General features: G+C 45.9%; 4 protein-coding genes across 8 annotated transcripts in view; 2 read left to right on the top strand and 2 right to left on the bottom strand.

Moving 5' to 3' along the window:
• LOC117640457 overlaps positions 1-2,816 on the top strand; it is a 40,920-nt gene extending 38,104 nt beyond the window's left edge. Inside the window, exons 3-4 of one of the 2 annotated variants that reach the window (XM_034376962.1) lie at positions 1,849-1,980; positions 2,054-2,816. In XM_034376962.1, coding sequence (XP_034232853.1) covers positions 1,849-1,980; positions 2,054-2,805 — 884 coding nt within the window. In that variant the 3' untranslated portion in view covers positions 2,806-2,816. Of the gene's footprint in view, positions 1-1,845; positions 1,981-2,053 lie in introns of both variants that reach the window. The other variant, XM_034376961.1, reaches the window with a different exon arrangement.
• A 3,291-nt stretch (positions 2,817-6,107) lies between these two features.
• LOC117640232 (C-1-tetrahydrofolate synthase, cytoplasmic) lies at positions 6,108-10,777 on the bottom strand. Its single transcript, XM_034376564.1, has 14 exons — positions 10,539-10,777; positions 10,242-10,308; positions 9,964-10,162; positions 9,740-9,876; positions 9,580-9,672; positions 9,349-9,490; positions 9,163-9,274; positions 8,624-8,849; positions 8,366-8,539; positions 8,162-8,298; positions 7,862-8,076; positions 7,664-7,781; positions 7,369-7,586; positions 6,108-7,295 (listed from the first exon to the last, which is right to left on the bottom strand). Exons 2-14 carry the CDS (start codon positions 10,295-10,297, stop codon positions 6,303-6,305), a joined length of 2,820 nt encoding a protein of 939 aa, XP_034232455.1. The 5' UTR covers positions 10,298-10,308; positions 10,539-10,777; the 3' UTR covers positions 6,108-6,302.
• A 1,149-nt stretch (positions 10,778-11,926) lies between these two features.
• On the top strand, positions 11,927-14,502 carry LOC117640234 (putative serine protease K12H4.7). The gene is made up of 8 exons (XM_034376570.1): positions 11,927-12,458; positions 12,532-12,713; positions 12,790-13,019; positions 13,094-13,229; positions 13,315-13,625; positions 13,704-13,836; positions 13,914-14,083; positions 14,158-14,502. Exons 1-8 carry the CDS (start codon positions 12,240-12,242, stop codon positions 14,268-14,270), a joined length of 1,494 nt encoding a protein of 497 aa, XP_034232461.1. The 5' UTR covers positions 11,927-12,239; the 3' UTR covers positions 14,271-14,502.
• On the bottom strand, positions 14,337-20,669 carry LOC117640233 (transcriptional repressor CTCFL). Of its 4 annotated transcripts, none has more exons than XM_034376566.1 (16): positions 20,395-20,669; positions 19,517-19,597; positions 19,279-19,398; positions 19,077-19,193; positions 18,872-18,987; positions 18,569-18,784; positions 18,363-18,475; positions 18,111-18,280; positions 17,235-17,371; positions 16,113-16,263; positions 15,851-16,032; positions 15,595-15,735; positions 15,278-15,517; positions 14,932-15,193; positions 14,731-14,846; positions 14,337-14,638 (listed from the first exon to the last, which is right to left on the bottom strand). In XM_034376566.1, the coding sequence occupies exons 2-16, from the start codon at positions 19,542-19,544 to the stop codon at positions 14,570-14,572; spliced, it is 2,178 nt and encodes a 725-aa protein (XP_034232457.1). In that variant the 5' UTR covers positions 19,545-19,597; positions 20,395-20,669; the 3' UTR covers positions 14,337-14,569. The 4 variants fall into 4 exon arrangements, with proteins under 4 accessions (XP_034232457.1, XP_034232456.1, XP_034232460.1 ...); XM_034376565.1 differs by lacking the exon at positions 17,235-17,371 and adding an exon at positions 17,064-17,200; XM_034376569.1 differs by lacking the exon at positions 17,235-17,371 and adding an exon at positions 17,064-17,200 and having other exon boundaries at positions 15,851-16,008.
• Positions 20,670-20,687: the final 18 nt, after the last annotated feature.

Here is a 20,687-nt window from a genome sequence, read left to right as displayed (position 1 = left end):
CGACTCCCGGCACATTTTCCCTGAAAGCGTTCAGGCCAGACCGCGCGGTGGATTCGTCAGAAGACCGGTGGAGGTGGCCAAAACTCTAGACGCGTTTTGAGCTCTGGGGTCGCTAGGAGGGACTGGAACCGAACGTGTGACCCCACCAATGGATTCCTTGTTCGGAGAGCCATCCATTGGTGGGGTCACACGTTTGGTTCGAGTCCCATTTAGCGACTCTGGAGCTCAAAAACGCGTCTGGAGTTTCGGCCCCCTGCGCCGGTCTTCTGGCAAATCCACTGTGGGTTCGTGGACGCCGACGTGACGCCGCGCGCTGTGGAGACTGCAACGCGCGAGGCTGGCGGCAGCGCTATGCCCCTCGTCCTCGTCATCGCCGTCCTCTTCCTCGTCCCCGTCGTCCAGCATCGCGTTGCCGCCGCCGCTCATCCTTTTTTGCAGCTGCACGGCCAGCACACCCTCTTCATTACAGACACCGGCGTGTCCCTTGACGCCGAGGTGCAGGGGGAAGGGGAGGGGGAAGGGGAGGGAAGGGAAGGGCGCATGCACCGGATGGCGTTTTATTGCGGTTGGCGCGGGGCAGCGCGGAGCAGCGCAGGGCCGTGATGCCGGCACTCACCTGGGCGGCGGCAGCCAAGGCGGCAGCCCAGCCGTCTCTCTCACTCTCGAGGGCCGCTCCACGCGCTCCGTCGCGGTGCGAGAGAGACGGAGCGACGCCGCTGCCGTATACACTGCCAGGGTGGCGGCCCTGTGGCGGCGCAGAGACACCTACCTGGTCGTGAAGGCCGTAAGGCACGACCGAGCCCCTTCCCCTTCACCGCGATGCGCCGCCGCGCGCCGCCATGCGCGCCCCATAAAACCATTGGCACCCAATAAAATCGGCCGGCTTCATTAAGATGATGGGGTTGTTGTTGTTGTTGTTGTTGTTGTTGTTGTTGTTGTTGTTGGTTATTCTAGCGAGCGCGGCCAGGTGCGACAACGTTGGGCGTCGCTGCCTTCTATTTTTTAGTCCAGCGGCGACGCGCCCGCAAAATGGGCAAAAAAGTGCGCGGGAAGGGACGGTTTAGGGTGTAGGGCCCGGCGGATCGGCCGGCGGGGAAAGGTCGGCGTGACGCTGCCTCGCTGCCTCGCTGCCTCGCTGCCTCCTCTTCGCCGAGGTGCCGAGGCACTCCGAGGTGGCCATAAAGGTGTCGAGGCGGCGGCCCTGCAGACCTGCAGACTGATTCCGAGAGTCGTTTTCGTCGCTCTGCCTCTCTCGCACCTGTGCGGGACGCCCTGTGAGTGCGAGAGAGGCAGAGCGACGAAAACGACTCTCGGAATCAGTTTGCTGGCGGCGTGGCGGCGGCACCTCTCTGCGGCCCTGCAGGCCGTCGGCCGCGCCGCGCCGCCGCGCCGCGGGAGAGCTCGCCAAAGGGCCGGGAAGGGCGGTACGGGTTATGGCCCGCAAAAAAGAAGGCGAGGATGGAGAAAAACGGGAAGAAGTTTAGCGCGGAGTGGATCGGCGCGCGAAGGCCGAAGGCAGACCACTCATTACGGTAGCCGTGCTGTGCTTTCGTCGCTCCGCGCTCCGTCTCTCTCGCGCCCACGCCAACGCCCTGCGCGTGCGAGAGAGACGCAGCGACGCTCTTCGGAATCCGCTCGCTCGCTGCCCGGGTGAACAATTGAACTGCCTTGTGCAATCTGTGTGCACAAGGCGGCTCGGCATGGCGGCGTCGCGGGTTCGAGTCCCGGCGCCGCGACCGTTTCCCCTTTTCCGCTTTGCCGGCCGATGAGAGAGACGGAGGCGGCCTGTCGGAGAGTGTCAGTGTCAATGTGCGGTCGCTCATGCTTGCCTTCGTTTTGTTGCAGCAGAGACGGCGGCCGAGCTGGGCTGGGTCTTGACGCTGGCCGTGGTGTCCCTCCTGTCGGCGGCCATCGGCGCGGCCGTCATGGTCACCGTGCTGCACTGCCGGTCGCGGCTGTCGTCGGGGTTTGGTTCTGGAGGTAAGCGTACTTCTCTGAGTGACTGGTGGTGTTGTGGTGGTCGACGGCGTGCTAACGCGGCTCTCTGTTCCAGGACTGTGCACGCTGTGCGTGGGCCGCGCGCACGCGGGCCGTGTGTCCGCGCCGACCAGCCCGCTTGCCGGGGGCGGCGTGGTTGTCGGCGAGGACAAGGAGACGGTGGGCGGTGTGGGGGGCGCGGCGCCCCAGGACGTGTCTGGACCTCTGCTGGCGCTGTGGCGGGGGCGGTCGTCGCACGGCCTGACGGGGTGGCCGTGGCGGCGGCGCGAGGCGCCCAAGGGGGCGGGCAAGGGCCCCAAGGGCCCCGCCCCCGAGAACCACTACACGCTGGAGGAGCTGGCGTACTCGGGGGTGTCCGGGGCCAGCGATGAGGCGCTGTACGCCGAGCTGGACCGGCCCAGCGTGCGCGGCGCCTACCAGTACCAGAACGCGGCGCCGCTCGCCAACCTGACGCCGCCGTGCCACTGCGGGCAGGGCCTGGTGCCGCAGGGCCAGCCCGGCCCCGACACGCCCTCCGCGCCCTCCTCGGCGTACTACTCGGACCTCTCCGCGCCCGACCGCACCTACGAGGCCGTCGGCGTGGGCAACCCCATGATGGCCGTGCCCGCCATGCCGTCGGCCATGCCCTGCCTCAGCCTGCAGGTGAACCCGCACTGGGAGGCCGCGGCCGCGGCGGCCGAGGCAGCGCGACGCCGCCAGCTCGCGCACCAGCACCTGCAGCGGCAGTTCCAGCAGCTGCAGCACATTCAGATGGCGCCGCAGCAGCTGGTGCCGGCCGACAGCTCCGTGCCGTCCGACTACGTCTGACGCTCCGCCCCGCGGCCCGGCAAGGCGGCGGCGAGGGGCAGCCCCAGGAGCAGCCCCAGGCCCGGCAAGGCGGCGGCGACGGCCAGGCGCCTCAAGCAGCAGCGCCGCGACGCCGCGACCGTGGCGCCGACGTCGCGCGGAGGATCGCCGCCGTCGACGCCGCCGGCCGCAGCCCCAGCTGGAGCCGAGGCCGCGGAGCAGCAGCCCGACCGGCCCGACCGGGCGGACGTCTGAGACTGAGACAATGTCGTGGACGTCCTGGACGTGACGGCCGCATCGCATCGCCCCGGGCGCGTCGTGACGGGGCAGCGCCTTGCGCCTTGCCAGGCCGAGCCAGCCCGGCAGACACACCGTGCGACCGCGCTGCGCCGTCGTGCCGTGCCGTGCAGTGCAGTGCCCCGCCGTGCCGCGGCGTGGACTCGACCGGGAATATTTGTGATATGTAAACGAGGGGGTCCTCTCACTCGCTTGTTGTTGTTATTGTTGTTGTTGTTGGCAAAGAAAGAGAGGGAGGGAGGGAGGAACAAAAAGCAGAAGCATCCGAAGGGACTGGACGCCAAGGGCTTTGCCTTTCCCTTCAATTAAGGGGAGGGCTTGGCAGTCCTGGCAGTGGCCTGGCAGTGGCCTGGCAGTGGCCCGGCAGTGGCCCGGCCCAGGACTCGACAAGGACAGACGGCCCTTGTGCATGTGCATTGTGCATGTGCATTCCCTTTCCATTCCATTGGCTTGCTGCAGTTGCTGCAGTTGCACTGCCAGGACCACGACCGTGTTGTGTTCGAGGGGAACGAGGAACGCAATCAACGACCAGGTCGTGGTGGCGTGGCGGGGGGCGGCGGGGGGCGGCGGGGGGCGGCGTCCGAACGGTCAAGCTGCAGGACCGGGCCTCGGGCCGTGCCGGCATGGCCGTGCCGGCATGGCCGTGTCGGACGCTCCGGACGCGCCCTTCGCCCTGCACGCTAGCATGTGCCGTGTAGTGAGGTGTGGTGTGCGCCCAAATAATTTTCAAGTCAGAGGTCAGTGTCAAATTTTGTTTTTGGCTCAACTTGATTTTCCTCTTCTTGTTCGTGTTCTATGTTAGAATCCATTGTGCTCGAGGAGGGGTCACCGGTTGTTGTATTCCAAGTCCTCTGTGGCTCGATTCCAACTTTTAATAATTGTTTTTTCTTTGACAAATTTTACTGGCCTGTTTGGCAGCCACACCGCCACACCTACTCAGTTATTCAATAAGTACATCATACAGAATATCCAAGTAAAATTTTTAAATTAATTTGTTCTAGCTTTGGCTCCTAGTGTTGTTCTGTAGTTTGGAAAAAATAATCAGTACCTGAAATTAAGTTCATAAAATTATGTACTACGTATTAGGGAAAATGCAACTTTGTATAGTTCCATCTAACATCCCTGCCCCTCCTTTTTAAAGCTTCTAGTTTAAATGCTCCCCTTGATATGTGCCAATATGTCCAGCAAATGTATTAGAATATGAGGTTTTTATGGAAATACACAACACAGTTGTAATAAATAAAAAATAGAATATTTGTGCATAGTGTACAAAATCAATATGTGTAGCATCTACATTGTGTATATACAAAATGAAATGTGTGTACAGTATATGAAAGATGTATAGATATATTTTAGTTGTTTACGTCCTGTGGACGTCTTGAATTACTGTTATGTTGTTGTTTTTGTTTGCTAATTTAAACCAACTAGTGAATTGAATCTTGCGTTGAGTTTTATTTTTGTTAGCCAAAGTTTCTGTGCTACTGGTTTAAATTAATCTAGGCTGTGATGTAATAATAATTAAAATAAGTTAATAAAAATAATTCTACCTTCAAAATACCAAATTTCCTACTTATCTCCCATCCTGCCTTAAACATGCCGACAATAACGAAAGGCCAACAGGAAAAGGGGGAAAACAGATTTTTTTACCAGTCTTTTTCTAGCGAAACCTTCGAAATATTTGAGCATGCAAGGCTAGCCTTTAGCTTTTTTTTTTGACAAAAAAGGTCGACCCCCTCAGATTTGCCAGGCCAGGATATGAAACGTTGCTATGGGCCTTAGAAACAGATGCCCGGTGCCCAATGCCAATGGGCTCTGACACATTCTATTTCGTTAGAAAATTACTTTTCCCATGACGCTCTGGTGCAGGAGAGGCTGTGGACGATGGGTTGCCTACCTACCCGGCGCTTGCTCAAATAACTCCAGTTTTTTGCTGGAAACTAACTCTTTAGGGCCTAAATGGGCCGCGGAATAGTATCGGGAGTCTTATGGGAGTGCTCAAGCACAACATACCCTACTATGGGCCGTTTAAAATTTTTTGCCCAAAACGTGAAAAAGCCATGATGTGCCTTAGCTTTTTTTCGACGAAAATGGTTGACCACCTCAGATTTGTTTGAAATTCATGTGGAACGTTGCTATGGGTCTAAGGAACAGATGCCCGGTACGCAATGGTTTTTGACGCATTCCATTTGGCGTGAAAATGAGTTTTCCCGTGCCACTGTTGAGTTGAAGAAGCCTGTGGGCGATGGGTTGCCTACCTACGCGGCGCATGTTCTAATCATATCAGTTTTTCGCCAGAAAAAGACTTAGGGCCTAAATCACCCTCGGAATAGTGTCCGGAGTCTTGGGGGAGTACTCCAGCACAACATACTCAAATTTGGGCCATTTTAAATTGTTTGCCCAAAACGTGAAAAAACCATGATGTATAGGCTTAGCTTTTTTTCGACAAAAATGGTCGACCACCTCCGATTTGTCTGAAATTCAAGTGGAACGTTGCTATGCGACTGAGGAACAGATGCCCGGTATCCAATGGTCTTTGACGCCTTTCATTTGGCGTGAAAATGACTTTTCCTGGGACGCTAGTTGCGCTCTGATGCGGCGAAGAGGTCGTGGACGATGGGTTGCCTACCAGTTCGGCGCATACTCAAATCATTCCAGTTTTCTGGTGGAAAAAGCCTGTTCATGGCTGAAATGGTTCTCCAAAGAGTATCAGGAATGATCAGGGAGTGCTAGCCCAACATACTCCAATTTGTGCCATTTTAAATTTTCGACCCAAAACGTTGAAAGACATTAAATGAAATAGCCCACTTCAACTGACTCTTTCAAACTAGACCAACAAGGCCTCGCTTTTTTAGCGTGACATCTAAAGTGCCTTTTAAGGGCTTACTTAATGAGTGCACGGATATCAGCTGTTTTGAACCTCGAGAGCAACCGTTAGCAAACAAAATGAGAATAAAAGTGGAATGCAGCAATGGACTGTGGAATAGTGTAGAAATGAACAGTTCAGAATTCAGTTAAAAGTTATTTTAAAAAAATATATTTATTGAAAATATGTGTACAAAAATAATTTTATGTATTAGATGGAAATATCCTACGACTTTTGATTGAATAAAAATTCCAAAGTGAAAGAGAAGTGACTAGTTACAAGGAATATAGAAAAAATGTAACAGGAAGTAAACAGCATGAGTATAAGGGGCAAGCACATAACACACAATATAGATAGATTAAAACAGGCCATGGATTTCACCAGTAGCTGTATCATATTTCATGTCAAAGAAGCTTGGCCTAGTGCTCAACCCAGGCAGGAAAGTAATCTGGCCACAGTACAACACAACAAATCCAGCACCAGCACTGAGAGTAACATTGTTTATGGCAAGTGTGAACCCAGTGGGAGCTCCCTTCACATTAGCATCCCCAGAGAGTGACAAAGATGTTTTAGCCATACAAATTGGCAGATTTCCATATCCTTGGGCTTCATAGTCCTTCAGTCTTTGCTCCACTAGAGGTGAGCACACCACTTCTCCCGCTCCAAACATTTCTTTGGCAACAACGTTCAATTTCTCCCTAAGACTCAAACTTGATTGATAGAGCAATTTGAAAGAGGAGGGCTTATTGCAGGCTTCGATCACGGCATCCGCAAGTTGCAGGGCCCCGGGACCACCAGTAGCAAAGTGAGAACAAATAACAGCACGGAAAGCACCACTGGACTCGCTCATTTCCTTGATGAGGTTCAACTCTGCATCTGTGTCTTCCTTGAACCTATTGATTGCGACAATGACAGGCACACCATGCTTCAATCCGTTGGATATGTGCTTCTGCAGGTTGCAAACACCCTTCTTGACAAGTTCAAGGTTTTCTTTGGTGTATTCTGGCTTAAGGGGAATGCCGGGGACGACTGGGGGGCCACCTCCATGCATCTTGAGGGCTCGCACCGTCGTCACCAGGACCATGGCATTGGGAACATGGCCAGAGGTGCGACACTTAATGTTCATGAACTTCTCCATGCCAATGTCTGATCCAAAACCTGCCTCTGTTATGACGTAACCTTCAGGGCCAACCAGCTTCAGAGCCACAGAGTCAGCCACAATAGAGGAACAGCCATGTGCTATGTTGGCAAAAGGACCAGTATGGACAAGCACAGGAGATCCTTCCAAGGTTTGCATCAAAGTAGGATGAATAGCATCCTTCAGAAGGATGGCCAACGCTCCAGTCACACCCTACAAAAACAACAAAATTCATACAAATTTGGACGGTAAAAAATACAGACAAATGAATTATGAGTTTACTTACGAGATCATCAGCTGTTACAGGGTTTCCATTGTTGTCATAGCCAATAACAATTTTTGCCAAGCGCTCTATCATATCGTCCATACTTTGGGCAAGTGCTAATATGGCCATAATCTCACTAGCAACAGAAATCATAAATCCAGTCTTTCTAGTCTTGCCTTTCTCTGTGGGAGATTGTCCAATGGTTACCTCACGGAGGTATCTGTCATTGGTGTCAAGTACTGCAACAAAAATATCATATTGTTAAACAAACTTCATGTAATGATAGCCGCTTCAACTGTTTTCGCTGCTTGTTTACCTCTTGGCCATGTGATTGTTTCAGGATTGATGTCCAGACGAACAAAGCGTTTCTTTTCCTCTGGAGAGAGGGAATCTGGCTCTGTCTTGTTAATGCCAAGTCGCTGCAGTCTCCTCAACTAATAAAAAAGTAGATAGCCGTTATTATAACAATTCAAAGCATTAAATAACCAAAAAATATCTTGTTATGAATACTTGCCTGGATTTCGGAAAACTTTTTAACACCACCAATCTTTGCAACAAGCCTGTCAAACAGATCAGTGTCAGACTGAGTGGCTTCATGGAACATACGAGCATCGATCTGAGCAGCCAGAAGGTTGTTGGCAGCAGTAACTGCATGAATATCACCAGTGAGATGGAGGTTGAACTCTTCCATTGGTATCACCTGGGAATACCCTCCTCCTGCAGCTCCACCTGAAGAAAATAAACGGTATGAAATCTCTGATGTCAATGCTCTAACAGAGTCAAAAAAAAAAAAAAAAAAATCTCCAAGCTGTACCTTTAATGCCAAATGTAGGTCCTTGAGAAGGCTGCCTCACACAAGCAAATGCATTTTTACCCTTGTGTACAGAAAGGGCTTGGGACAAACCAATCGTTGTAGTACTCTTCCCCTCTCCAAGAGGTGTGGGTGTGATACTAGAAAAAGGGAAAGGGTTTTAAAAAATGTCAAAAAGTTTATCAGACACAAGACACATGCACTTACCCAGCAACAACAACATATTTGCCGTTTTTAGAATGTTTCAGCCTGTCAACTACAGAAATGTTAATTTTAGCCTTCTTGCTTCCATACTGCTCCACTTCACCAGGGAACAAACCAATCTCTTGAGCCAGTTGCATAATATCCTTGGGCTCCTGGGCTCGGGCAATGGCAATGTCCCTAAAAAAAATAAAAAAAATAAAAAAATTGTCAGCAAAGTTTTCTTATACATTACCAAAAGCAAAAATTTAAGTGAGAACTTACGAGGGGATAGGAGACTGCAACTTCAAAGGAAGATGGCGTAAATTCCACTTGCAACTGATAAGTTTATCAAAGGCTCTTTGAGCAGAGAGTACTGTGTTTTTCATCAGCATGGCAACTGTCATAGGGCCAACACCCCCAGGAACTGGTGTTATGTAAGAAGCCACCAACTTAGCTTCATCATAGGCCACATCACCCACCAAACGTTGGCCTGTCTTTTTAGTTGGATCTGAGGGCAAAGAGGAAATAAAATTCAAGCTACTTAATGATTTACAACAGTTGAGAAGGCTTATGCATTTAACTTCAGAAAAGCTTTCCAATCACAGCAAAGATTGGGAAAGCATAAACCACATCGGTAAAAAATGAGAAGATCACTAAGGTCGGCTGTGAGCCGTGCATTGGATGAGGCAAGACTTCACCCTTTGACCTGTCTTATCACAGAGCAAACAACTGAAGCAAGCTCCACTAAATGCCCAATCCACCCACACATTTTGTTGAAAACAGTGGATTATCAGATTACTTCTCAGTGCATTAATACCCACCAGGGATGGCGTTGATACCACAATCGATGACCACAGCTCCAGGTTTGACCCAGCTGCCCTTGACCATCTCAGGTTGACCAATGGCCACAACAAGTATATCAGCTTGAGCAGTCTGAAATTAATTGAGAAAATTGTAATTTTTGTGGTAGTAGGTTTCAACTGTTTGTGAAAAGAGAAGATACTTACAACTTTCTCCAAATTCTTAGTGCGGGAATGGCATACTGTAACTGTGGCATTATTCCACTTCAGGAGCTCAGAAGCAGGAGTTCCGACAATCTTACTTCTTCCCAAGACAACTGCTTGAGCACCCTGCATAGGAGTTCCACTCCTAAACGGTAAATAAAAAGAAACACAATGTAATGAAAGACTAAACAACAGTCTTAACACTAATAGGAAAAACACACAAAGGTCCATTACCGTTTTATCAGTTCAATGCAACCATTGGGAGTGCAAGGCAAAAATCCCCCCATGTCACCAACAGCAACACGGCCTTCATTAATAGTGTTCAGCCTGGAACAAGGGGAATTAGACAACCGTCCGTGACATGCAGCAAAAGAATATTTGAAGTGGCGCTTACCCATCTACATCTTTATCAGGAGAAACTGAATCAGTAATGAGATGAGAATCGATTTTGTTGTCACAATCAAGAGGCATCTGCACAATAATGCCATGAATGCTAGGGTCATCATTCAATTTCTTGAGTTTCATGAGGAGCTGTAACAATTTAGAGCAGTTTAGTATAATTAAGTTAGAATGAAACTTTTGACACTGAAATATTTCAAAGAATCTTCCAAATTTCACCTCTGCTTCAGTAATAGTCCTTGGAAATTGGTGGCGGGTTGCAGAGATGCCAATTTCTTCAGCGGCTTTAAGTTTCATGCGTATGTAAACATTGGAGTCTTCTCGTCCTCCAACTTGGACGATTGCCAGACCAGGCTTGTAGTCAGGCAGCACTTTGGCCATCTTGGCAACATCATCCGCCAATCCAAGACGAATTTCCCTGAAAATAAATGAAATTACAATTTAGACAAGACCAACCTTCAGAACCTTCCGCAGGGCGTAAGCTCCACACAACTTACTTGGCGACTTCAGTGCCAGAGAGCACCTTCGCCACACCATCCCCTTGAGATGCCATGATTTACGAATCTGAAAATAGAAACAAAATAATGCACTAGTTACACACAATGAAAAACCACGACAAAGTAAAGAAGTTTTATTTTTAAGTTTCGCTTGCGTTTGGAAACCACCTGTTGTTCAATCCAACAAGCAACGGGTTGCAGATCGAGCGTGGCGCGTACACCGTAATTTACGTTTAAAAGCAAGGACATGCAAAAGTGACGCGAGTGTCAGATCCAAGGAAAAGTGCAGGTGCTTACATAATCTGCACGGAGGCTCAAGTTATCCAGGACACGTGCGAGTGCGGCCCGCACGACTAGGCACAGAGACGCTCTCGGCAACACTTGCGCGGAGACACGACCAGGAGAGAAGAGCAGCAAGGGCGAAGCGAAAGAGCGACTGGGCCCTCCTTGAAGCCGCAGATGAACAAGATTGCTCCGTCCTCTTGTTGACTTGTTGATGCTGCCTGCTGCCGGCTGCCGGCTCCACTTGCTCAACTTGAAAAACAACATTGGACGAGGAGGGGAAGGGGAGAGGAAGAGGGAGGGGGGAGAGGCTCCCTAGGCATGATCGGCACTCGGGAGGGGGTAGAGGCACCAGGCGAAGCGGCCGAAGGTGGCCGAAGCTGGCCGAAGGTCCAGCAGTCCAGCAGCGGCTTCGGGAAGTCCAGTTCCAGGCCTACGGGGAATGAAGGGGCGGGACTAGAGCTCTCGGAAGCCCTACAGGGCATGTAGCCGCCTCTCTACAGTACACTGTCAGCCACGACCAGTACCCACCGAAGGAAAAATTTCCATTTCGCTCGAAACAAATCTCATTTTTGGAGCCAATCTTCGTTTTTTTTTGTTTTTTTTTGTCGACGAGCTCTGTGAACGGTAATAGAGCCGCGTTAGCCGCGTTTGTCTTCAAGGGAATGCCAATGCATCGTTCAGCCGCTGTAGGTGGAGAGCCGCAAAATGGCAATCCTGGTCGTCAGCCACCGTGCCGCGGACCGTGCCGCCGGGAGGGCGCTTCGCGCTGATGCGGGGGCGTAGCGTGAAGCGTGGGCTCAGTGCTGTGCTTATCGGTGTCTGCCCCGATTTATCACCAAACTGGCTCATTTTAGCAGATGATGTCACTCAGCTAGCTATTGCCAAACTGACGACTTTCACTCGATGGCATCCAATAGAAGCACAAATAGACATCGCATCGAATGTCTTCCCCCTTCTGTCATTCACAGCCGTTCCTTGTCGCGGTGAGGGCCATGCGCCGAGCTGACTTCTCGCTTCGCTACAACTGCAATAAGATTTATTTCTTGCAAGATGAAAATGTTCCCGTTGGCCAGAGTTATGGCTGGAAACAGACGACGTGTACTCAAGGGGTGGCCTCGTCCTCTCTGGGGTGACCCCGGGCTTCCGAGAACTCCAATCCCTTGTAGGCCCCAGCAGCCAAGCAGCCCCGGCCAACCAATCTTCCCGAAGTAGAGGAATTTTCGTAGACAAGCCCCACTTTACCCCTGTAAGTAGGCAAAAAGAACAAGACTTTACCCCTTCCCCCTCAGGGAAATCCTGGATCCACGCCTGAGAACAACTGGATAACGCTGCCCTCTTCCTCGGCCATATCCCCCCCCCTTTTTTCTTCCATTCATGGCCGGTGTCTCCCCTCTGCCTCGTTTGCCCTTCCCCTTCCCTTCCCTTCCACAACAAAGCGACTCTTCAAACAAAACCACAAATCACAGTTCAGTCGTCTGCCTCAAGTCAGAAGTCTGGAGTCCCATTTTGCTGGTTGATGCACTTCTCGCTGCTCGGCTCTGAAAATCGCAGTCGCAACGAGAAAGAGCAAAGGTCATCCGACATCGTCTTCCCAAAGCTACAGCCGCCGCAGCCCACAACCCAGGCAGAAGCCGGCGGCGCTCAGCTGATCTGTGCAAGTGTGGACCTCACTAGGCCTGGAACGCCTGAAACTGGAACCTGAACTGCCCTGAGATGGCTCGAACGGTGTGGTTTGCGGTTCTGTTGACGAGTCTGGCCTGCATGGCTTGGACAGCCAACGGCCTGAGGTTCTTTCACCGCGGCCGTCAACATGGAGGCAATGTTCAGCTGTGGACCAAATCTCAATTCCCTGAAAACCTCCTTCCTCCTGAACAATGGTTCACCCAACAGTTGGACCATTTCGATCCAACCAATCAACGGACTTGGAAACAGGTAGGCTTTTGGTCAAATGACATAGGTGAGGCAGAGGAAGGTATCGATTCGACTGAAAAGATTCTTGTTACAGAGGTACTTCACGAACAACACCTTTTACAAACAGGGCGGTCCTGTTTTTCTGATGATTGGTGGTGAAGGTGAAGCGACTGCCAAGTGGATGGTGGAAGGCCAGTGGATTGAAGACGCTGCATATTTTAATGCCCTTTGCTTCCAGCTAGAACACCGATACTATGGCAAAAGTCATCCTACCGAGTAAGTTACAAACTGTAGAATCCCTTTAATTAATGTTAGCTCAACATAAATATTAATATACACATTCTATTTTCAGTGATATCAGCACAGAAAACCTCGTGTATCTGAGCAGTGAGCAAGCACTAGCTGACTTAGCGTATTTCATTGAAGCCATGAATGTTGATTTGCCTGTGGGCACTAAGTGGATTGTACATGGAGGATCATACCCTGGTTCTTTGGCAGCTTGGATGAGAATGCGTTATCCGCACCTAGTTCATGGAGCCATGTCAGCAAGTGGACCACTTCTTGCAAAACTCGATTTTAAAGGTAATGTCTTCCTACACAGCAGTTGACTCATGAATGGTGCAAATTTCTTATTTGGTCCTCTACTTTTGTTTCAGAGTATTATGCTGTTGTCAGGGATGCTTTGTCTGAGTACAGCAAAGATTGTATCAAATCTGTACAATCAGCCTTCCAACAAGTTGAGATTTTATTGAAACACATGATTGGACAACAAGACTTGAACAAACAGTTTAGGTTACTATCAAATGCAAATGAATATTTTTATTTGCCACTAACCCTTTCAGATAGGACCAATCTAACTTGTCTTGCTACTTTCCAGGCTGTGTGATAAGATTGATGTTACAAATGAAGATGATGTTGCTAGTCTCTTTGAAAATCTTGCCAGCAATTTCGCTGGTATTGTTCAATATAATAAGGATAACCGACCCAAGTCTCCTACGCACAATATCACCATTGACGTTGTCTGTGATGTTATGTCGGACAGAGAGAAAGGCGTACCAGTTCATCGTCTGGCCCTTGTAAATGATATGTTACTGAAAGCAACTAACCAGTCATGTTTAGATTACACTTATAAAAAGATGATTAAAGATATGAGCAACACTACATGGGAAAGTTCTGTGGCAGAAGGAGGTAATAAGCAGTGTAGACTGTTCATGTTCTGTCTTCTGAAAGAATACTTGTCTTGAATTACCTTTTTACCTTTTTCAGGCAGACAGTGGACTTATCAAACTTGTGTGGAATTTGGATTTTATCAGACATCCACAATGACTCAAGAAATTTTTTCAAATAAATTCCCAGTTAATTTTTTTACGAAACAGTGCTCAGACATCTTTGGAGCAAAGTCAGTAGGAAATTTTGAGAGTTTGCTTTAACATAAATGGAAAATGTTACTAACTATTAACCAATTGCATACCACAGGTTTACTTCTGATCTCATGAATAATGCCATAAGACGTACAAATACCATGTATGGTGACCTCCATATCCAAGCCAGCAGGATAGTGTTTGCCCACGGGTCCACTGATCCATGGCATGCTCTGGGAGTCATAAAGACTCTCCACAAAGAAAGTCCAGCAATCTATATTAAAGGTACTGGTTTTTTGAACTGAAGTAACATACCATTAATAATCTTCCATGTACTGACTCATGTCTCTTCCTCCCAGATACTGCCCATTGTGCTGTGATGTATCCAAGCATCAAAAGTGACCCTCCTCAACTGGTTTCGGCACGGAAGCAGATCAGGGCATTGGTGTCTCAATGGTTGAAGCAGAACTGAATTTCTTGACCATAGCATCTAAAAACGTGTGATAGATTGTATCTGAGGATGAGAATTCTGGCCTTGTTTACAGTCAATTTAATTACAATTTATTTATGTTATATTCTATATAAATCTAATTTATGACAAGCTTAACAAATTAATAGTACTTGATGACACAATGGCACAATTGTGTTACAATGACCAAATGTACACTTACAATAAGACACAATTAAATACTTTATACATAATATACATGCTGAGATATTTTAACACATTCAAATTGTACTTATCAGATTTTTCACACACAAATTCATACTTTAAGTAATTGATTGCAATATATGAATTTTACTACCTTCTATTTCCATATCGGCATCATCATCATCCTCCTGTAAAATGAAATATACAGAGTAAGTCTTCCACACATGGCTGATACTGGCACATAAGCTAATACTAGTAATTAAAAAAGATTTCTACTTACATCAAACCCGAAGCAATTTTGCATGTCACTCTTGGGATCTACAACTCTCTTCAGAGTTATCCCATCTTTAGTTTCTTCCATCTTTTGAACTTGAAGAATTTGTTCGTTCGTCAATGCTAAAGAGGGAATTTCAAGAAATTACTATGTTGTTTTTAACTTTTACAATAAGCCATAGATCAGTTCAAAGGTGGACAAACTTACAGGGATGATGTCCTGTAATGAGCTCTCCACTGTCACTGTCATCATCTCTGTCATGTCCAACAGAATTGTGAACACCAGTCATATTGTCGGTGACGACAGCCAAAGCCTGCTCCTGACCATCACCATCTTGTAGTTGAATAACTTCTAAAACCACATACTGTTGCCCATCGGAGCCTTGGACAGCCATCATTCCTTGACCACCACTGTCTTCATCCTCATCATCTTCTTCATCTTCCATTTCATCTTCGGGCATCACTTCCACCTGCAGAAGTAGAAACAAAAATAGAGGCACACCCATACGACACCAAAGCAAAAGTTGCAAAACCACACTTTGACAAAAGATTACCTGCTGGCCATCAATAATTTGAATCTTTTTCTGTCGTCCAAGTTTCAGAGCCATGGCCTTTTCTTGTGTGGTTGCATCAGGGTCATGAACAGCCATGTGACGGATCAAATTGCCCTTGTGGCGGAATGTCCGTCCACACTCAGGACATTCGTGTGTCTTCTCTCGTGGGCATGGTGGTACATACTGTGGGTTGTGGTAAAGATTCTGATGTCTCTTAAGTAACTGCTTTTGCCGGAAAGACTGCAAATTTCCAAAATGCATATAAGTACAACCATAAAAATATACATCACATCATGGAAATAATCATAAGTACCAACCTGATCACACATTTCACACTGATAAGGCTTTTGGTCTGTGTGTATTAACATATGAGATTCCAAATGTCTTGCTGATATTGATGCATAAGGGCACAAGTCACACTTGTAACACTTTTCTCCCTCATGAGTTTTATTGTGAACCTGACAAGGAAAAGAAAAGTGATACAATCATAATGATGCAAAGCACAGATAATAGAACTCCTACACAATCTCTTTCAACATAAGTAAATTTATGACTGCACATTTTATTACTCACCTTATAAGTGTATCGGTCAGGGAACGTTTTGCCACAGCGCTTACATTTCAAAGGTTTGTCAGAAGTGTGAAGTTTTTGAACATGGATGCGTAAATCAGTTTTCCGTCCACACGTAGTTGGGCAAAGCTCACATCTGTAGATGGGTTTATCTCCCACTTCTTCAGAAGAGAAATTTGGATCACCTATTAGTGAATTGTTAACACCCATGAACAAAATATACGCAAGTTATCACTTTTTTCTTTAAAAATAAAGAAAGACTTACCTCTATGTATCAACATGTGTGCTTTCAAACTGTTCGACTGAGTGAATCTTGCACGGCAAAAATCACATTCATATGGCTTCTCGCCGGTGTGAATTCGAAGGTGGCGCTTCAGCTTGAATGTATCAGGGCTTGCATATGTGCAATGAGGACACTATAATCAACAAAGAAAAAAAGAAATAAAAAACTTATTCATCTAAAAAAAGGGCAGAAGACAGACAATTAGTACAGGTACAGCTAACACACAACATGATGTGCCCAACACATCTAAGTGCTTGGCTATACGGAATAACAATGAAGTTACGCCCAAAGCAAAATCAGCCAGAAACAAAATTCTGCATTAAGCAAGTCCCTAATTTTTAAAACCATCAAATTTCATATGAATTTAAATAAGATAAATAAGGCAAACACTAAACATAAAATACCAGCATCAAAAAAATTACAAAATTTTGCTCCGATAAAAAGGCACAGGCAATTATAAAAGACCAAAACAAAAACAGTACAACACTAAATCCTTGAGAAAATCCCGCTTAAAGCAATGTAGGTAGATAAACTCAGTTGATTCACATTTAAAAAATTTGTAATGTATGCAGTACATGAACACATCCACAAGATAACCACATGGGTGACTTAGACATAATTTACTGCTTAACCAGTCGAGAAAATAAGATTGTACTATCATTTCCTAGTCCAAGTTTGTTAATTATGTCTTTTACAGTTAAAAGTAAAGGGTACTATCAGGCCAAATTTTTAATTTGTTTTGTGAGTAATGATACAGGTAAGGAAAGGAAGAAGAAACAACATGCATGGAAGCCTTCGACACCACTTATGACAGAGAGCCAAGAGAACCATACACCGCAATAACCATCATTTGTGATTCAAGATGAAAGGTTATCTGGAAACGTATCATTGAATCTCCTTTGGGAAGAACATGAAATATAAAGTGACAATTACCTGATACGGTCTTTCACCTGTATGGCATCTCATGTGGTTCCTCATTTTACTAAGTTCCACGCTGGCGTAATCACAAACACTACATTTGTGGGGTTTCTCATGGGTATGTTTGTACCGAACATGCCTAACAAGTTCACCTGTGAAAATCAATGCAAACATAAAGGGCCTCACCTGATAAGGGCGCTCGCCAGTGTGACATCGCAAGTGCCGCTTCAATTTACTCAATTCCACACTAGTGTAATCACAGTCGTTACATCTATGCGGTTTCTCGAGTGTGTGTCTATACCGAACATGTCTTACAAGTTCACCTGTGGAAGATATCAAATTGAACATTCATTTCACACAGGGACTACTGGTCCCAGCATTCAACCTCTCCAAAAGTTGGCAAAGAAAGAAAAGATTAGCTCATTTAGGTGTTTACTTTCATTAACAAACAAAATCAACCAAAAAAAAAAAACAAAAAAAAAACAGAAGCTCAAAGCAAATAAAATTTTATGAAAATAAAGAAAGCTATACTTTAAATAAAGAAAATAAATTTTACTCGGTTTTTCATAAATGCTTCAAGTAGGTAAAAAAAAATCAAAGCTAAAGAAATTTGCCAATCATGCATAAGGGTGTGGAGGTATAAAGATTATAAAATTGAGGACCAGAGCAAGGGAGATATATTCGGTACAAACCACTTAAGTTTAGCATTTCCTGTAGTACAGTGTGTATTATTTTAGAAGTTTGAAGTATGACTTAAAGGCTTAATCTTCCAAATAATAATTAATACAAACTTGTAAAAAGTGCCCATAAGAGGTGAGAATGATTGGATAAAGAAGAAAAAACTATTTCGCTGAATCAAGACGCGTACAAATCAGAAAAGGTCAACTGGCTCTTCAAAAATCTCTAATTTTAGAGGACTAGTCACTTAAGTTTGGCTTAGCTTAGCTTTACAAAAAGTAAATCGCAAGAAAACAGGTAATATGATGCTATATCATGCTAATAAGTCAAAAAAAATCATAAGATAGAAAAATGCATTTCCCTTGTCAAAGAGACAAAGGTTACCTGATGTTGTGAAGCAGCTGTCACAAAATTTACACCGGTGTGGTTTGGTACCCGTGTGAGTATTCACATGGTTTTGAAGAGATGCTAAGGTTTTAAAACCTCTTTCACACACACTGCATTTATGAGGCCGTTCCTCAGAATGGGACTTCATATGGCGTGACAGGAGGTACCTAATTATTCATAAAGTACAAGTAAGTAACCAATAACACAGAACAAATAACAAAGAATCTCCCCAATAGATAAGTATATCACCTCTTAGGACTTGTATAATTGCAGTAATTGCACATGTGAGCTTGGGTTACAGTCTGAGATTTCTTTGGCAGTATTTTCACAATTTTGGTTTTGTCGTCTTCATCTCCAGATTCCTAATAATAATAATAATAAAAAGGTTTGGAATGAGTGATTTCATATCCTAACATCAACAATAAAGGAAAAAGATAAAGAAATAAATTAAGTACCAAAGGTCCAGGTCCACCATCCTCCCCTTCATCAAAGTCATAAACAGTGAGGTCTTGATCATCATTTTTCTCTTCGTCCTCATCTTCTTCTCCATCCTTGTCATCTTCAGGCTGTTGCACTATAAGTACATAGCTCACTTCGCCAGGATTTGTATCAGATGGGACAATGGTGACTGTTTGATATGAATCACCGGGGTTTATTATCATGCGTTGCCCCTGAAAATGTTCAAGAAATGCATCATGAAGATGAAACCTAAGATGCTCCATGACTCACGAGAGTTTCAGTAGACAAGAATTACTTACATCTTGAACTGTTTGGATAGTTTGAACTGTGCTTGCTTGGTTTTGATTTCCTTGGGATTGCATTGCAACATAAGTTGTCTGATTATTAGTTGCAGCAGGAGCAGCATTTGGAATATCTACAAGATATAAGGTCATATTTAATAAAAAAAAAAGTTCAGACAGTTTGCTTAGCTGACACACAGGAATGGTAAGTTAGGAACCTTACTTGAAACAAGGACTGGAGTCTCACTTGGATTTGACTGAAAGTAATATTGTCCATTTTCGTCCATAAAGTAGGTACCTTCATTGGCACTGTCAGAGTCAGTGATCAATTGCTGAACATCTGCAAAAATGAAAAATAGAAGTTAAAACTAAGAAAACAAAACAAGATTTGTAATTTTCCAATTACAGTGGAAAAAGCAGTTTACCTGAAAGAGGCTGAATAGTGGTAGTGCCATCACCAGTTTGAATTTCTTTGTTAAAATTGTCTAGGTAGTTCTGAATGTCAGTGATGGTCTCACTTGAAGTTGCTTCAAGCTTTATTTGCGCTGCAAAAACAAAATAATTGAAAATAAGAAGTTACACTTACTGGCAAAGAGCAAGGGAGAATAAGAATAAAATGAATTTGAGTCCTCTGTTTATTTTGCACAAAAACACAATATTTACTTGTTTTCTTGTCCTTGAGGGCACTCATCTTGAAGTCACTGAAATAAGTTTAATCTATAAGGGGGTCATCGGTGGCAAAACCTGGAAAAAATAAGATAAAACGCAATAGGTTAATTACCACCCACAATAGATAGAAAATTGGCCAAAAATAAATCTTGAAGAAACTTTGATCAATGATGAATTCTGAATAATAAATGACTTGCTAAGAAGGAAGTAATATGTGCTTGTCAAATTGTAGGCTAAAGATATTGTTTTGTTTAGCTTGAATTAATTCTAGAGCAATGAAAGACAAATTTTGACAGCTAATGGTTGAATTTGGACAAAACATGAAAACCTGGCACAGGTTTTTGGGGTTAAATTGGAGATATCATAATCAATTCTTGGTTATTTACTAGAACTATGTACCTTTCTAATTGTAGATGAATAACTTATGTCTAACCGGAGAATACATTGCAAAGTGAGTGATCATTTTTAAATCAAACATTGTCAGGAAAGGCTATGGGATCCGCAAAGGTCATGAAGTAAAAGTCTCCATTTAATCAAACCGCCGACAAAATACCGCCGTCAGAAAACTCTATCTATCGGCACACCGCCAACTCACAGTTATGCCAGTTTCTAGATACAAAGTCAACTTAGGTTTGAAAATTTCTTCAAATGAGCTCTAGCGCCACAGGCTACAGCAAAGCCAAGGCAGCAAGATGGTGGAAGCAAATTATGACAGAGCCGTCTAATACTAAGGAAGCGGGAACAACATTTCATTCTTTTGAAGCAAAATTGAACTTTGAGAACATAGTATCTAGTTTGCCGAAATCCCCGCGGATAATATATTTGCTGCCGAGATGTTTTGACTCCACTAGCGCTGTGGCCAGAACACATACCTTAGTTTTTCAGGAATGATCGTGTGAGGGCGTTGCAGCCGTTACAACAAGCAAGCCTCAAGATGGCGATCCGCCAAGCCACCGCCACCAGCCAAGTATAAAGATCTTCTCAACTTGGGCAGCCCACTTTATCATTTCACATGCAGTCAGGACACATTTTAGCAGGAAACCGATGCAATGGGTGGCGAGGATTTATGTCTTCACCTAACGAGCGGGAGATGTGTCCTTTAGTGGACATGAAGTCAGATTCACCACGCAAAGTGACACAACTTGGAGGGGGTGAAAAGAAAGGG

The sequence above is a fragment of the Thrips palmi genome, unplaced genomic scaffold, assembly GCF_012932325.1.
Source record: "Thrips palmi isolate BJ-2018 unplaced genomic scaffold, TpBJ-2018v1 HiC_scaffold_12, whole genome shotgun sequence".
NCBI classification, from domain to species: domain Eukaryota; kingdom Metazoa; phylum Arthropoda; class Insecta; order Thysanoptera; family Thripidae; genus Thrips; species Thrips palmi.
The sequence above is the reverse complement of the archived record's forward strand: the minus strand, read 5'-3'. Positions and strand labels throughout refer to the sequence as shown.

Excerpts from the sequence above, each read along its gene's own strand:
- LOC117640232 (XM_034376564.1), bottom strand. The coding sequence starts at position 10,297 with ATGGCATCTCAAGGGGATGGTGTGGCGAAGGTGCTCTCTGGCACTGAA. Across the intron at positions 10,163-10,241 it reads TCTGGCACTGAAGTCGCCAA|GGAAATTCGTCTTGGATTGG; the intron begins GTAAGTTGTGTG and ends ATTTATTTTCAG. Across the intron at positions 8,540-8,623 it reads TTGCAGTCTCCTATCCCCTC|GGACATTGCCATTGCCCGAG; the intron begins GTAAGTTCTCAC and ends TATTTTTTTTAG.
- LOC117640233 (XM_034376566.1), bottom strand. The coding sequence starts at position 19,544 with ATGAGTGCCCTCAAGGACAAGAAAACAA. Across the intron at positions 18,785-18,871 it reads CTATCCAAACAGTTCAAGAT|GGGCAACGCATGATAATAAA; the intron begins GTAAGTAATTCT and ends GAACATTTTCAG. Across the intron at positions 18,476-18,568 it reads ATGGTGGACCTGGACCTTTG|GAATCTGGAGATGAAGACGA; the intron begins GTACTTAATTTA and ends TATTATTATTAG.
- LOC117640234 (XM_034376570.1), top strand. The coding sequence starts at position 12,240 with ATGGCTCGAACGGTGTGGTTTGCGGTTCTGTTGACGAGTCTGGCCTGC. Across the intron at positions 13,230-13,314 it reads GACTTGAACAAACAGTTTAG|GCTGTGTGATAAGATTGATG; the intron begins GTTACTATCAAA and ends GCTACTTTCCAG. Across the intron at positions 14,084-14,157 it reads TCCAGCAATCTATATTAAAG|ATACTGCCCATTGTGCTGTG; the intron begins GTACTGGTTTTT and ends TCTTCCTCCCAG.